At 27.0% G+C, this 18245-nt stretch overlaps 2 protein-coding genes across 6 annotated transcripts; one reads left to right on the top strand and one right to left on the bottom strand.

Moving 5' to 3' along the window:
* Positions 1 to 248: 248 nt before the first annotated feature.
* On the bottom strand, positions 249 to 12931 carry LOC113553292 (glutamyl aminopeptidase-like). Of its 4 annotated transcripts, XM_026956551.1 has the most exons (16): positions 12786 to 12931; positions 11876 to 12067; positions 5022 to 5549; positions 4686 to 4947; positions 4433 to 4603; positions 4246 to 4343; positions 4039 to 4173; positions 3818 to 3979; positions 3534 to 3756; positions 3349 to 3473; positions 3084 to 3287; positions 1252 to 1471; positions 1048 to 1177; positions 874 to 987; positions 677 to 785; positions 413 to 556 (listed from the first exon to the last, which is right to left on the bottom strand). In XM_026956551.1, the coding sequence occupies exons 2-16, from the start codon at positions 12041 to 12043 to the stop codon at positions 413 to 415; spliced, it is 2793 nt and encodes a 930-aa protein (XP_026812352.1). In that variant the 5' UTR covers positions 12044 to 12067; positions 12786 to 12931. The 4 variants fall into 4 exon arrangements, with proteins under 4 accessions (XP_026812353.1, XP_026812354.1, XP_026812356.1 ...); XM_026956552.1 differs by lacking the exon at positions 12786 to 12931 and having other exon boundaries at positions 249 to 556; positions 11876 to 12043; XM_026956553.1 differs by lacking the exons at positions 11876 to 12067; positions 12786 to 12931 and adding an exon at positions 5733 to 5981 and having other exon boundaries at positions 249 to 556.
* A 3378-nt stretch (positions 12932 to 16309) lies between these two features.
* LOC113554024 (coatomer subunit delta) lies at positions 16310 to 18204 on the top strand. Of its 2 annotated transcripts, none has more exons than XM_026957670.1 (3): positions 16310 to 16460; positions 16542 to 16857; positions 16935 to 18203. In XM_026957670.1, exons 2-3 carry the CDS (start codon positions 16565 to 16567, stop codon positions 18142 to 18144), a joined length of 1503 nt encoding a protein of 500 aa, XP_026813471.1. In that variant the 5' UTR covers positions 16310 to 16460; positions 16542 to 16564; the 3' UTR covers positions 18145 to 18203. The 2 variants fall into 2 exon arrangements, with proteins under 2 accessions (XP_026813471.1, XP_026813472.1); XM_026957671.1 differs by having other exon boundaries at positions 16322 to 16415; positions 16935 to 18204.
* Positions 18205 to 18245: the final 41 nt, after the last annotated feature.

Below are 18245 nucleotides of genomic sequence, written 5' to 3'. Positions count from 1 at the left end.
TTAATTTTTTTTTAAATTCAAAGTCTTTATCTATTGTTTAATTTTACTAATGAACATACCTTTATAAAATAAATTTTTTTTTTAATTTTATCAAAAAATGAATTATTCTATTTTGAATATACAAAATGTTTATAATTATTTCATATAATTAAAAGTAAGTAAATTTATTTTTGATAATAGCAACATACTTAGTAACTTTTAAGTTAAAATTTATAAAAAGAATTATTTTGTTAAAATATACACAGTGATTAAAAAATAGGAACATTCATGGCTTACCAACCTTTTATTTTAGTTATTTAGCCATGAGAATAATATAAAGGTTAACATATAACAACAATTAATAAGACCCTGCAAAATTATATATCTTTTGATATTTTAAATATTGACAATCTAATCAGTCAATTTTTAAAAATTAAATGGAATTAATCAACCAATTACTAATAGCAGCTTCGTGATTTTCTAACCATTTAATATTGTTTGACACAACTTCTAGTGCAGTTTTTCGACCAGCTTTTCCAGCTCCAGCTTCTGGATGTTTATCAAAAAATCCTTTCATCTAAAAAAAAAAAATAGATTTGTGTAAATATTAAGTATGATAAAAAACCCCTCTATTGGTAATTTAAATAAAAGTACATTATTCAAAGTTAAATTCTAATTTAAAACAAATAATATTTACTTCTTCAAGGCGTTCATATGTATTGAAATTAGAACACACTGAAGGAATGAGTCTACCAAATGCCCGATCATTTAGAGAAAAACGATCTACCAAGTACTGCCATTCATCCCTGAAATAACAAGTTTACATTCGATTACGTTTTAAATTTCATTGTATTATTCTTGTAGTATTTAATTATAATATATGTAAATAAATACCTTAAGAAGTCCCATACCAATTGAGTTCCAACAGGATTGCGGCTTATCTGTGATATAATTATAAAATAATCTTGGGAACGAACATAACTCTCATTCTTCGCATGTTGCAATAGTCTAAAAAACAATAAAATATGTTGTATTCTGTACAAATTAAATTAAATGTACCATATTTACCTAGTTAATATTGATGTTTCTTTTGAGGCAGTTAATGCTACCATAAGTTTAATTTTTTCCTGAGGTTCTTGTTCACATAAGAATAAGTCCCACAGTCTATCCCAATCACTAACATTACCCTGAGATATTCCTAAATAAATAAGTCGTGTTAATATTTTAAATAGTAATGAATTTTTTATTTTAATAATATATTTAAAATTCTACCATAGTAATAAACTGTATATCTAATATCTGGATTTGGTTGGACTTTATCATCCAAGAAACGTTTGAATAATTCATATACTGTTGTTTGATAGCTTTGTAAACCATATAAACATCCTAAATTGAGAATAATTCCTCGAAGTTTACGTTGCAAAAAGTTTCTATTATTTGAATCATTCCAATAATCTTCTTTTATATTTCCCAATAAATTGTGTACATATTTCTTAAATAAACAATAAATGTAACAAATTACTAAAAGTGCTGAATTCATGAAATCTATTTTCTTGAGTACAATAATTAAATATTAAAATATGATGATTATTTCTATGATTGTTATTAACTTATAATAGTTTTGTGGTATAACATAAAAATATCAAAATAAAATTAATTCAGTAGAGTACTGATAACTCAAAGTTGAAGGAAATAAAAATTTGCTTCGAGATATCTAACACGATTTATATTAATTTATATTTCTAGGGAATAAAAAAAAATTTGAGTTAACGTGATTCAATTGTATTTTTAAAACGTTATTGTTTGTAACAACTTTAATATAACAATAAATTTACTAGTGTAACAGTATTGGTATTATCTTAAGAATTTTTAACTATAAAATAATTTGAAATTTAAGTGATTTTTATGAATTTTATCAAGACAATCAACACGTATAAAAAATTATGACAGTACAATTTAAAAATGATTTAACTATTATAAAAAAACGTATTAAGCCTTTTCATTTGGCAATTTAAACTAAATTTAATTTATAAGTTAGTGTATAAAAATCAATAATCTTGATTTAATATATTTATAGGCCATATAATATTGGATGTATAAATTACTAATTTTAAATCTGTACATGGTTCAATATTATATTTCCAAAATTATGTTTTCAGCAGAAATAATACATGCCTGATACATGAAATCGGAATTAGTCCATTCCTTAAAAATGTTATCCAAATTACTAATATAGTGAGTTCCGCTTAATATGATCACATTGGTTCAGACCATTTTGATTCTATCAATTGGTTGATTCCATAAAATATTTTTTTTTATTGATGAGTTTATACTTATATGTATGTTTAAAATTAAATTAAAATACAGTAAAGACACTATCTTTTTTTGATTGTACTTGAGAATCTACTAATTTCATTTTAATATTAGCCTGAAATTAAAATCCATATTTAGTTATATACATGATTTTTAATAATTTAAAATTAAATAAATAAAAATGTATGAACATATTGTACATTGTACCTATAACTTTTGGAACAACTGAAAAGTATTGTTTTCGACATATTTTTGAATAGCTCCTTTTAACTTTTTCAATCCAATTCATTTTTTCTTTTTAGTGAAAGTTTGAAATACCATTAAAATGATAAAAATGTTCTTAAAAATCTAGGGCTGATACAAGAGGGGGGGCAATACAGGCAATTCCCCCCCACCGTTCACAAAAAAAGTATCATATATTCCAATAAAGTTTTTTTTTGAAATAAATTATGACCTTTTTTTAGTTGATAACTAACAAATTATCCCCCCCCCTGTTTAGAACCACTGTATCCGCCCTTGTTAAAAATGATTCAATTGTCTGGTATTTGGTGATTCTAATAAAAGGTTAATTTAACATTAGTAATATAAGATCTAGTTTGGGATTTTCAATTTTGATTTCAATAAACAGTTGATTTTATAAACCAATGATCACATTAAGCGGAACTAACTGTATTATGTATTTTTAAGGTGTTGTTGATTTCATTAATTTAGCTTGATATAACCTATATATATATATATTAATATATAATATCACAATACCATGGTAAATATTAATTTTTCAATACTCTTACTTCAAGGTTTTTTTGTGCCGGCCGTTGATATAAATTATTCCTTAATGTATTTAAGTTTGTAGCAGCTACATCCCAAGGAACAAAATGATGTTCCGAAGATAGATATTTTGTCATGTTTAATGCTATGCCATATGGTAAGTAATTAGCATTAGCTAAACTAAAGGCATCGTGAATAAGATTTGAACGGTCAGCAGCATTTAATGCCTTTAAATTTAAAATTTTTTTATGAATATAAAATGATTAAAAATATTATCCAAACACTTACATCAACATTTTTTACTAATAACTTGTTAAGTAAATGCCAATCATTTTCCGAATAGTTTATAATGTAATATCCAACTTGTCTATGATTTAGTTTTATCCATTCAGCATCGGGAATGTCTATTGTAACTTTAAAACAAACATTTTAATTAATACCAATTTAATAGTTCATCAAATCTATACACTTACTCGAATCTACATCTTTGGATAACCAAAACTTATGCACAGTGTTATTTTTAGAAGTGGTATAAGTGATAGGTATTTCCCATTTGTAATTATATAGAGATGAATTGGTAGAAGAATCAACATTTGGGTTGGATAAAAATCTTTGTTGTTTTAAGGTAAGTTTAGTGCCATTTCTCATTGCAGATACTACTGGAAACCCTGCTTGTCGTGTCCATGTATCCATAACCTGTTTTAATTTAATTAAAATATTTGAAACTAGGTTTATAAATTGAATAAGTATTTTTCACCTTTTTAACTTCAACTGTATTTTGAGTCGCTGTTTGTAATTCTGTCCATAAATCATCAGTTTCAGCATTGTTAAATGCAAAACGTTTTAAATAAGCACTTACACCAATTCTGAATATTTCTTCACCCAACATTCCTTCTAACATTCGTATTACAGAAGAACCCTATGAAATTAAATAACATTATAGAAAAAATATAATACATCGAGACTGAATAAACTTACTTTATTATATGATATGACATCAAAAATTTCGGTTATTTGATCTGGATGAGAAACATCTTGCACTATAGCATGAGAACTAAGTTTATTGTCTAGATGTTGTACCGATTGAAGACTATGGATTAGAAACAATGTGTCCTAATAAAATAATTAATAATAACAATGAATTATAACTTTAAAAAAAAAGAAAAAAATGTATAAAATACATACAACATCCCAATCAGCATGGACAACTTGTAAAGCTTTAAATTCCATATAAGAAGCGAATCCTTCATTAAGCCATAAGTCATTCCACCACTTCATAGTAGCTAAAATAATGTATGTATATATACATATATTAGTAACTATTTAGGTATATATTTTTATTCAATTGTAAGTATATTATATATTTACTTACCAAGATTTCCAAACCACATATGAGCCAATTCATGGGCAACAGTTAAAGCTACTTGCTCTTGGTTATTACTAGAACTTACGCCTTCTTTATATAATACACTAGTTTCACGAAATGTCACAAGACCCCAATGCTCCATGGCACCAGAAACAAAATCTGGGATAGCTATTAAATCTAAACATTTAAATTAATAATCAATATATGTACAATATATTTAAAATTTAACACTGTAAGACTAAGTTTTTATAATGCATACCAAGTTTTGGTAGTGGGTATTGAATTCCAAAATAATTGACGTAAAAATTAATTGCCTGGAGACCTACATGTTGAGCATATTTCATATTTTCAGACTGACCATTCCTGGCATACACTGTTAATGGAAATCCTTGATCTGCTTTAACAGGTTCAAGTGATTGAAAATCGCATACAATGAAACAAGCCAAATATGTAGACATTGGGACAGTGTTTGCAAAATGAACAGTAGTGAACCCATTTGTAGGCACATTGACCTCTTCAGACTAAAACATTATTATTATTATTATTATTCAACAGTGCAAAGTTTGAATTCAACTCAATTAATTGTTATATTGACCTCTTGGTTCATATTGGATAATGCTATGTAGTTATTACCAGATGGTCGAGTTAAACTTATTTTAAATTTTGATTTCAACTGAGGCTCATCAAAGCATGGAAATGCTAAACGTGCATAAGTCGGTTCAAACTTTGAAGTAGCAATATAATGTTGTTTGTGGCTTTTTGAATCTGTATAAACACTTCGATAAAATCCAACTATTTTGTTTAATAAACTACCTTCAAAAGATAGTTGTAATTTGTATTCCCCAGCATTTAGTTCTTCATTGGGTACTATAACTAAGAATTCATGTTCTGGATATAAAAACGATGTTACAGAACTCGAATTTAGTTTTGTTTCTTTGATATTCAATCCTTTTGAATGTAGTTTAATGTAACTTTGAGCAGTGTCCAATACTATTGAAATATCAACAGAACCAACAAATGAACCTTGTTCAAGATTTGGGAACAAATTAATAAAGTACTGCTGAGGGCGAACATATGGGGATAAACGATGTGTAGATTCCCATGGTTTAGCTGCCATTATACTCTAAACAATAAATTAATAAAATTCTTTTAGTATAATTAAATAAGGTTACACTAGTACTAAGTTATCATTTTTTTTGCACATTATTTTACACTTAAGTGTATAATATTATAAAATTATAAAAATTATAATTGTACATATTAAAAAAAAACTAATAATAAATTTGGTAGCTTATTCATAACTTACTGCTATAGTTTTACGAATCATGTAGTGAAAATAAAAAATACCTATTATGTAAATTGCTTACTGTTTAGTGTTTATAGACCTCAAGAATCAACACACTCTAAAATCTAAACTGTTAAGCACTAGATAACACTTTTCAATTCTGAAAAATTAAATTGATTTAATTTAAATCTATAACCTTAATGGAATTTTGTTACAAGTACCTACTCGAACAACTAAAAGACAGGTTAAAAGAATAGAAATAAAATATTTAGAACTAATGGGCGTTACCTACACAATCACTTTAATCACTATCACAGAACAATATAGAAGCAACACATCTTTTAAAAAGATCAAGTTTTGATATCATATCAATTATCAAATATTAATTGAAGACAATAGTACCTATACCATATTACTCTATAACCACGAACTAAGATATCCTAGTTCATGTCTATGACCTATCTATTGCTTTGTTGTTTATAGTGCTTATGCTTCCTAATTCTGATTATTTATTATTATAATATTAACTATTAAGTATGAAGTCTGTTACATAGATAGGGTTGCCAATCCGTCCCGATATTGGGCTCTGTCCCGACGTCCCAACAAAATACCAAAATGTCCTGATTGAAACTGTGCATTGCAAATTACGCTTTATTATATTTTATGCATGAGACAGCATAGTGTTACTGCAATTAAGTACTCTATGGCTTTTAGGTACCAACTACCAATGTACTATTCTATAGGACAATTTACAATTATAATTTTAGATTGTTACATAATATACCTACCTATTATTATAATGAATAAATATATTATTCAATATTCAGTGGTTTTACTATATATAACGCCATAACGGTAAGTATGTAATGAATTACTCTTTAGTCTTTATCGTAAAATAAAAGATAATAGATACAATATCTTACACGAACGACAGACCTTTTTTTTAATGTTTTGGCGTTTTTGTGCTATTTATAATTATAAAATATTAAAAATTTTTAGTTAATTTTTGATAAAATATCTTTCCTTAGTAAACAGCTTTAAAATTATGTACAATGTGCATGGTTCATCATAATTATTTTTTTCACAGCAACAAAAAAATATAGAAAATAAGTTTTCAGAATATTTTTCATATTTAATTGAATCGACTATTAAGCATGTACCTAATAAGTAATAATGAAGACATTTCAAATACAAGACTAATATTTAAAAAAAGTTAATGACCATCTTTTATTTTTTTTTCAATCTTTCCTTTATTTAATAAATAATTTATATTGAGATGGTCAGTAAAATCCAAGAGAAACTTTATAATTTATTTAATTTCGGATACCTAGGTACTCGGGGTACTCCATTATATTGATTTGGATAACTTGCTTACTATAAATACTATCTAGTCATCATCAAATTTTGGGTAACGAAAAAGCGGACAAAAAAGCACGTAAGCTCAATCGGTGTAATCTCCATTCTCCAACAACATATATGGCAAATTAACAACAGCTATATTTGATCCAAGGAACTTCAACAAAATTTAAAACCACACATACACATTAATGATCATCCAGATCTCAAGAATATTAGAAATCTTAAATCTCCATCGACAGCGAGAAAAGCGGCCACATATGACATATAGCTAACCCACCAATACTTCATTATGAGGAACTCCCCTCCCAAATAAAAATACCATTTCCAGTTGCAGTACTCTACAACAGTCTGAAGTTCTATACTCTAACAGAAAATACGTGATAACTGAATAGTAGCTGATATATTATGAGACAGAAAACTTGAATTTCCAGTATTATATTAGAACTAAATAGCTATGTATAATTATTTACCTTAACAGCTCAAAATTAGATAAATGATTATTTTTAAACCAAGTATAGTATATTATATATAATTTAAGCCAGGCACGTATATAACATAAAATTTCAGGACTGGTGGGGGGCTTACAAAATATAGCAATACAAATTGTATGCAACATAATAAAACAATTTCTTCCTCGTTGCTCGAAATTATTCGGGGAGGGGGTTGATCCCCCTGTACACATGCCTAATTTAAGCTTTAATTTAGAGTTATTGTCATCGATACCGATGCTAAATAAATAAATAAAAACTACCTACCTAGTGTAAAATTTACCAATATGTGTATAGGTGCTTACCGTTTCTCAATTTAGCAAACTACGTGCTATTGTATATGTATTATAAACTGATCACAGCCAATGGAACTTACTGCACAAGTAGTATACCTAGTCGACGAGTGGAGAGTGCGACAGGCCGACAGTTGCTGTGTTTAGTGTTTACTATAACTGTCTATAACGACTATAACAATAACACTATACGACTTTATCTAATATGTAATTAAGTTGATATAAAATTATAAACTAAAATTTATATTGGTAAACAAATGACTAATGAGTTTAATTTTGTTTATTCGAAATTTTCTTTTGACATATTGGCACAGTGGCACATTGTAACGTAGTGTACAGTGATATAGAATTATAGACTAAAGTCTATAGAAAATAGAACTTAATATCATAGAATAAAAGTAATAGATTAGGTATTTATATTTCATTATATTTGCTTATAATTTTTTCTATTCTATTAAATTAACTTTGTATTAATAATAAATTATATAAACTAGAATATTATAATTAAACTAAAGCACAAAATCCAATTTTTGATTTCGAGGTATAGGTTTACAAAGTATGCAATGTATGCAGTACCAACAATACATTCAAGGGGGGAGGGGTAAACCCCTACCAGTCTACCACCCTTTATACGCCAATGGTACTGAGTAAGTAAATATTATTACTGTATTACTTATTGAGATGTTATATGCAGTGTTGGGAATAGATAACTAATAATTAATCTAGATAAAGATAAAGATGATTGTACTAACTTTTATCTAGACAAATATCAGATAATTCTATTTTTAATTTTGCAAATATTCAGTGATATAAGTATAGGTACCAATTTGGTAAAAAAAAGTTATTATTTAAAACATTTTATAATAAACATAAAATAAAATAGTTATAATTCATTAAAACATATGAAAAAATGTTGTGTTTTATTAGTAAAAAAAGGTTGGTAAAACATTTTAAGCTTATAGTAAGGTTTTTTCCCCACAGCCAGACTGTTCATTATATCGTCTTTGACCGTTGTACTTTATTGTATACTTCTGGCCTTTGATCGCATTTTAGTCATTTTACTAATATCTAACTAATACTTACGACTTATCTATCTAATATTATAAATTTGGTAGTTTTTACTATTTTCAGTGTGTTCGCTCTAAACTTACAATTAATGTATTGTAGTTTTAAATATCAACTTAAATAAATAAATTAAATAAATATTTTATGTGAAATTATCTTTATGACTTAATAATACAATATTAGGTAAATAAAGATATAGATAGATAGCGTATAGTATAACATAGTCAATGGTAAAATGTAGGTAATTCATACGACAACCCATCATGAAAAACTGAATATTATAATCAATTTTAATAGGTAGTCACAATTAATGTACGATTGAACTGAAATATAATAAAACGAAAAAAAAAATGTTGAGGGTTGCACAAAATTTATATTATTAAAACCGTGAAGTCTTTACAGTGTATTTTAGTTTGTTGATTATATATTGTCACCCGTAACTCGTAAGTCGTATAAAAAATACGTTATACGTATGACGACTGGATTAAAATTATGTTGAACCATGAATGGTTTAATAGCTCGTCAATAACAAACAGAATAGAATGTTTAGAGCTAAATTGCATAGGCATTCATTATTATGTTTTTCTGTCATTCAAAACGTCATAAAAGGTACACATATATTTACTATTATCATTAACTTGGTCTTTATTTATATGATAATATTATATTATTATAAGTTATAGCCTATATAGATACTTGATGCTTATAAAGTTATAACCTCTAATATATAAATGTATGTAGATATTAGGTATTTCTACCCACCTCATTATTTTTAACTACAAGAAGTCAAGAAAACCTATTATAAATGTATATTTATACTAAGCAGATATAATATTGTAATTTATTTAACGACAGATATCAAAAACACCCACATGTACTATTCATAGTAGTAGTAGTAGACTAGTATATAGTCATGTATTTTTATATTAAAATGTTTTTGTAGAGTTTATTGAATATTGATTGATATAGTGAATTAGTGAATACCGTTTTTTGACTAATCAATTTCTAATAGTACTTGGTCACACATTATTAGGTAACTACCTATTTGTTTAACTTTTATTTAGTGGGTAAGCACCAATAGATTTTTTATTTATTAATTTCAAATTCTTCTGATGTTAGATTGTAATACTTGCATAGTTGTAGCATATCATGTACGGTACAATATTAATAGACGTCCCATGTCTATTAATCATCATGATTCATGAATGAAACCTATAGGTAGGTGCATAATTAATCAACATTATCATTATTATAAAATATGTCTAGTGGATTTATTTATATTTCTTTTTTAAACTATTGGAATTTTATATATTAATACTGTTCTATTACAACCATAGGCAGAACTAGACATTTTCATTAGACTGGTCCACTCTGAGAGTCATTTTGCACCTATTATACCCAAAGGAAAAGGTGGAGGGCGATTGGGAACACTGATGTTTTTTTATTACAATGCAAATGTATAACATAAGTAATTATTGATGTTATAAATCTAAAATTGTACCTATATCACTTTTAATTTAACTTAAATCTTATATGTGAAATACAGATACTAAATATATTTTAAACATTTAAACTAGTCTATTTATTATCACAGAATATAACAATATTACGTACAATTAATTTCTCAAATTTTTTTCGCATTCATACTTAATTTATTTTATTACATTTAAAATAATATGTTCTTAGAAAATGTATACATTAATACGGAGCCAATTAGCCTGGGCTATGTCCCAGTTGGCCCAGGCCGTAGGTTCGCCCATAATTACAACAAATATAAAATAAAATCTTTCTAAAATGTCATCAGTATGAGGAAATTGTAGTCTATTGATTCTATTAGTAGCTAGAGATTGGAGGCTGGGGACAGTAAGGCCTTGAAAACATATTGGTTACTAGTTAGTCCGTTAGTGGTTACATTCTAAATTTGTATATCATAGGTCTATACTATTTTTCGGGCGTAGACCGTTTGGGTGAATCGACCGAAAATATGGTCTAAATAGGTGAATAAATATATACAGTTTGTACGAGGGTTTATTCAATAAAAATACCATTTTGCGTGAATAAGTATGAAAATGCTTATAATATACACTCAACAATCAATTAAACAAAATCATATAAAATATACACAATAAATAATGAATCCTATTTAAAAAAAAATATTGGTATAGATATTAGTAATATCATTATATAGGTAGGTAGTAATCTACAGTTAAAAAATAATAAATAAAATTATATATAATAATATAATTAGTACAATAGTACATTTTAAAAGTAATCTTTTGGCTTTGTATAAAAATGTTTATATTATAAATACACCCACAATTAATTAAGCAAAATCATATTTAAATCATAATCTTGTTTTCAATAATAGTGATTAATATTTTTTAATAATGATTAGCAACGATATTATCTGTATCTGTCACTAGGTTTTTACCTTGCATAGGTAAAAATAATTTATTCACTCGCCCAAACGGACTATTATTTTTTTGGTCAAAATTATTACCTTCGCCCGCAAACGACTACCGCCCGTTTTCCTGTGATATTAGAAATGTATTTATTTTCACCGTTCAAAATTCATTATAAAGACTGCTTGTAAAGTAATTTATTTTTTCTTGGAACAACGATTAGTCATTTTGAATAACTACACCTTCTCCTATTTCCATGGTTCAGGCTCGATTCGTCGACACTCAATAGCAAATCCGAAAACCGGTCTCAGATAAAAATGGAAAAAGTTTCAATTTGCCAACAAATTGTAGTTTCACAAAATACAAAAATAATTTCCCATAATATATTGTAAAATATAATATAATATAATGATATAGACTAGCTTTTTTCGGTGCCTTCATTTATAGCGTTGCGAATTAACAAATGTTAGCAATTATAATTGTCATGTCCACATAATATGTTTAATTATTGTTTGTATTTTTATTTTTTTGTAATATATATTATTCCAGACACTTACCGAATTGTAGTGGGCCATCAAATAACCGGCTGATGTAATTTCTGTAAGCTTTTCATCTTCTGGAATCCTTTCCAATTCCATTGTTTGATTGATCATAATTGTTACAATTGTTACAATGGGGACGGCCGCCAAAACAAGTAGAAACATCCATTTTATTACCGGTATCATATTTGATCCAATAAAATTAGCTATCTATATTATTGTTTGCCAAGATGATGAATATATAATTATATAATATATGTAAAATTGCCTGTAAACATGCATTTTAATGGAAAGCTTAAACCATACGAGATTGTGTTTATTTTAATTACATCCACCAATAAGTGCCATACAAATATGTGTTTACTATGCTATACCAAATACCATAATATGAATATAATATGACGTGATTTTATAAATTAAAGTTCCGCAGATTAAATCAAAATAAGTAAATATGTCATATATTTTCATTTATCTATAGATATTATGTTCATTCGCTATTATGAACCTATCTATCTTTCATTTATAACTGAAGATTACAAAGTGGCAAGTGCTTACTTACCCAAAATTCAAGTTATATATTACCTAATACCTATAAATTATATTTTCGTAAGACAAATTTATACCTATAGTTTCATTATTTATTAGTACATACTAAAAAACATTAGGTTAACAGAATTTACAAATGGCATCTACGTCAGATATAGTAAATTATTATAGATTTATAAATATGAATTTATATAGGTAGGTGCCTGTACTTGTATAGTTGTATGTGTCACATACTAGATAAATATAATATAAATATTATTCTATAACTAATAATCTAATTATCTAACTTGATCAAAATCATAAACAAACTTTAATTTAATGTGTATGAGAAAAATAAATAACTATTTACAAATATAATTCAATTATTGGTTAAAAAACGTACTTTGTAAATCTCCGAATCTGTGTTGAGACTGTTGAGTGTGTAATGTTGCAGACGATAGGTAATACGTAAGATAAAATAAAAATGATCTAACTGTCTGTTTTTAAGTGATTAATTATTAGCAACCTACTAAGAACGTACGTAGAGAGTGAGACTCAATAAGTTAACTTATTGATGTAATTCAAGAAAGTGAAACTAATTTTCAATCAATTTATTATTTGACCTTATTTGCTGGTCATGGTCAAATTTAAAAATTCCAATTATATTGTATACAAACGATTGTAACATAATATTTCAAGATAATTACTTTTAAATCATTTAAAAATTATTATCATCAACTCCACAGTAATAACTAATAATGTATTATTCGGATTATTCAAAAGTATTATATAGGTACATTTACGCATATAAATATAAAATACGATACTGCAGTTGGGACTTATGCACTGCAAACTCGATATTTATTTTGGAGTACATAAATAAGTTTTTTTCAAAGTTATCGTATAATATGTTTGATAATGTAGTCAATTTATAGAATTAATAAATCAATAAAATCTATATTACTTTATCATAATAAAACGAAAATTTGATAATTTTTATTGAAGATGTAGTTAAATCCATATTGAAGTAGGCACACAATACAATATAAATATAATTAATAATAATAAAATTGTTTCTTACATGGAATTATTTAGTATTTGTAAATTGATATGTATAACTATTTTGTTATAATTGATATTATTATTGATAAAGTACCTATATTACAAAATAATTCACTAAGGATACACATAGCACATACCATATTGCATACATTACGTTTTATTTTTAATAATGAATTTATTTTAATTTTAATTTATAGAATTTTTAAACATACTTAATGGGCCGTTACACCAGCATTTGTTTTCTCTGTCTATCTCACATAATATAGGAACAAAGATACTCCGTATTTCCACGATTACGACTCTCTGGTTCAGTTTAGGGCAAAAGCAACTATTATATATTTTATAAAGAAAAGTATTTCCTGTGAATTGACCGGATAGATTTTTAATATTTACATTTTTTTATAAATATGAGCATGTTTTAATTTAAAATAATTTCGATAATTAACCATTAATAATTTATTCAAAATCGTAAATATTAAAAATCTATCCGGTCAATGAACAGGAAATACTTTTTTTTATAAAAAATATAATAGGTGCAATTCTTTTTGCATATCGGCTTCACATCTAAAGAATTGTCACATCACGCAAGCGATTGAAAAAAAGTTAAGTATAAATATAAAATATAATATTAGATTCTGAACGGAGTAATAAATGTATTGATTTTACAATGATGTGATTTTTTTTTGATTTTTGTGTCCGTCATCCCGTTTTGGAGTAGTAATAATGCTTTGATTTTTGACTTCAGCCCCTCTTTGAAAAGGAAATTGAATCTAGTTGGTACTTGAGGGAGGGGGTCAAAAGTAAAAAATGTCCAGTGGTTTTCAAAAAACATCAGGAAAAACACTGAAAAAATAAAGGAAAAACAGGAATTTTTACGCATAACCACTTTTCGACAAAATCGATTTTTTGATTTTGCTGTTACTTAAAAACGAATCATTGTAAATACTTGAAATTTTCACAAAATGTTTATATTAGCGTTATATATTTACGATTAAATTTTCAAAATATTTAGAATTTTTTTAAACTATTTATAAACCATTGAAATTTTTGATTTTTCTAAATTTTTTTTCTTGAAATATTAATAAAAAAAATTTGGCTTCCCAAAAAATCTTTAAAATGTAATACAAGGTTTATTATAAGTTGTTCATATTGTAGTAAAAAAAAAATCAAAAATCGTTAGTCACAATTTTTGTTTATATGCATTAAAAGTTCAAATGTTTACAAAATATGTCAAAGTCGCGAAAATTTGCTAGGAATTTTGAAGTTGAAAATTCATAAAATGTTTGTAATTTATAATATCTAAGGTTAAAAAACCCAACACAAGGTTCTCCATAAGGTTTTCTTCAAATAACTGTAAAAAAAAAACTCCAGCATCAATATAGAAAAAATTTTATGAGCGTATGAAATTTATTTTTTTACGAAGTCTAGTAAAATAACGATATATTACAATTTAAATATAGCCATATAGGTAATAATATAATTTAATATATCCTACTAATTATCCTAGACTGACAAATCATCTCTGTTCAGAATCGTTTTTCGTATACAATGATACCAGTCATTGCATTCAAATTTAACACATCCATTATAGTGATCTACTGTCCATCTCTACTATACAGCAGAGCGATATCCACTTGCCCACCTTTTAGATTCTGAACGGAGTGATGAATGTATTGATTTTAAATTATGTGTGTTTTTTTTTTTTTTTATCTGTCATCACGTTTTGGAGTAGTATTAATGATTCGATTTTTGCCTTCAGCCCCTCTTTGAATAGGAAAATTCATCTAGTTGGTACTTTGGGGGGGTCAAAAGTAAAAAATTTCTAGTAATTTTCAAAAGCGTCGTGAAAAACCCTGAAAAAATAACGGAAAAACGGGAATTTTTACACATAACCACTTTTCGACAAAATCGATTTTTTGATTTTGCTGTAACTAAAAAACGAATCATTGTAAATACTTGAAATTTTCACCAAATGTTATCTATTTACGATTAAATTTACGAATATTTTGACCTTTTTTAAGCTACTTATAGACAATTGAAATTTTCGACTTTTCTAAGTTTTTTTTCTTAAAATGCCGATAAAAAAATTTGGCTAACTAAAAAATTTTTAAAATTTAATACAAGGTTTATTATAAATTGAACTTAACGTAGAAAAAAAAATCAAAAATCATTAGTCACAATTTTTGTTAATAAACATTTGAAGTTCAAATGTTTACGAAATATATCAAAATCACGAAAATTTGCAAAGAATTTTGAAGTTAAAAATTCATAAAATTTTTGTGATTTATACTTAAGGTTCAAAAATCCAATGTTAGGTTATCCATAAGTTTTCCTTCAAGTAACTGTAAAAAAATTAACAATTTAAAAAACATTTTAGTTTTCTGTCGTAAAGAGCAGTAAAGTGGTCGATTTAATTTATTTTCACTTAAAATTTGGCTTCCAGGGCATTCATCCCATCTTAAAGCTGATACTGCGTTTACGCAATTTTTCTATTTACATTTTGTTGGGTTTGGTTTAACAACCAACCGTAACCCGAATATTATGCCACATGTCAGATTGATAATTTAAATTGTGATAAGAAATTGCCGTAATGTACGAATCCTGGAGAAAAAATGTTAACAAAATATAGGTTTGCTGTAGGTTTGTTAGCCGTTGGGTTTGGTTCACATGACGTCATATTGACCTGGTCGTTACTCGTCCGAGTTCATTATCGCGGTAGATATTATCGTTTATCTCACTTGTGTCAAATCACCGACCCACATTGTGGAACGAATACACGTCGAGTAATTGTTTTTTATTCCATGATATTCAGTTTTTTTAGCGAATGCGTAGAATCAGTATACCCAGTTTTTCGTACCACGGGGCATGATGATAGATGTTCGATCATTAATAATTGTTGTAGTGTGTACATATTTTTTTTTTTAAGTTCATGAAGTAAATTGCAATTGGCAAAGGTTTTTTAATTTATCCCGTAAGAATTTTATTAGTTTATTACTGATTGAATTTCACGTTTAAGGTACAAAATACTTTGCTCGACCTACCGAATGAATACTTTTTTTTTTAGAATACCTATCTAATATGTATATTTTTTATTTAGTTTTGCGCAAATACACTGCCAAAATGGTGCTGTTGGCTTCAGCCGTATGCACAAAAACGGGAAAAACCATAGTCTCACGACAGTTTGTTGAGATGACTAAAGCGCGGATTGAAGGTTTATTGGCGGCGTTTCCTAAACTGATGTCGACTGAAAAACGTCATATACAACATACGTTCGTTGAGACAGATTCTGTACGATATGTATACCAACCATTGGAAAAATTATACATGTTGTTAATCACTACAAAGACCAGTAACATATTAGAAGATTTGGAAACATTAAGATTATTTTCAAAAGTAGTTTTGGACTGTTGCAAGTAAGTAATCGGAAACTACCTATATTTAAAAGTGTCGAATCTTTTATTAACAATTATATAAATAATCTTTGTTCTAGGTTAGTCGATGAGAGTGAAGTATCAAAAAAGTCTTTTGATTTAATATTTGCTTTTGATGAAATTGTTGCCCTTGGTTATAGGGAGAGTGTTAATTTAGCGCAAGTAAGAACATTTGTTGAAATGGATTCTCATGAAGAAAAAATGTATCAAGCAGTACGTCAATCACAAGAGCGTGATGCTAAGGTTAAAATGCGTGAAAAAGCAAAAGAATTACAACGTCAAAGAATTGATGCTGTCAAAAAGGGTGTTCGTATGCCAACATCATCAAGCTCTTATATGTCAATGACACCAGTTGCTGATTCAATTTATGAAATAAAAGTATCCAAGCCAGAAACACCAAAATATTCATCAAGCAATAAAGCTTTAAAATTAGGAGCTAAATCGAAAGATGTTGATTTGTTTGTTGATCAATTGAAATCAGAAGGTGAAAAAGTTGTTACTAACAACAAGTCATCAACTATTACATCAACTTCTTCAACTGTTCAAAAAGACATTCATATTAAAAAAGAAGAACGTATAATTGCCATTGTTGGACGTGATGGAGGTGTCCGCAATTTTGAATTACATGGATTGATATCATTAAGAATTTCAAATGAAATTTATCAAAAAATTGTTTTACAGTTTAATTTTGAATCTGGAAATATTCCATTGCAAACTCATCCTAATATTGATAAGGAACTTTTCAAAACTAATCGTCTAATAGGTTTGAAAAATCCAACAAAACCATTTCCATTAGACTCTGAAGTAGGATTATTAAAATGGACTCTTCAGTCACAAGAAGAATCAGCTATACCGCTTTCAATTAACTGCTGGCCTAGTGAAAATGGTTATGGGGGTTGTGATGTAAATATTGAATATAATTTGGAACATGCTGACCTCGAATTGAATAATGTTACTGTTACAGTACCATTGCCATTTGGCAATGCTCCTGTTATCCAAGAGTGCAGTGGAGTTTATAGTTATGAGCCTAAAAAGAATGTTTTAATATGGTCAGTGGCTGTAGTTGATTCGTCTAACCCAACAGGATCTATTGAATTTGAAGCACCAAAATCCATTGCCTCGGATTTCTTCCCAATTAAGGTTGATTTCATGTCAAAATCATCTTACAATAAAATTAAGCCAATGGAAATTAGACTTATTGATGATAACGCACCTGTTAAATTTACTTCTGAGACATCTTTATTCACAGGAAATTATGAAATAGTTTAAACATTAAGAATATATCTTTTATGAACACTTATTAGTTATTTTATTATTATTAAAAATTCTTATATAATATATTATACATAAATATTATAACATTATACTGT

The sequence above is a fragment of the Rhopalosiphum maidis genome, chromosome 2 (assembly GCF_003676215.2).
Source record: "Rhopalosiphum maidis isolate BTI-1 chromosome 2, ASM367621v3, whole genome shotgun sequence".
NCBI classification, from domain to species: Eukaryota; Metazoa; Arthropoda; class Insecta; order Hemiptera; family Aphididae; genus Rhopalosiphum; species Rhopalosiphum maidis.
This window is presented reverse-complemented; position numbering and strand designations above follow the sequence as displayed.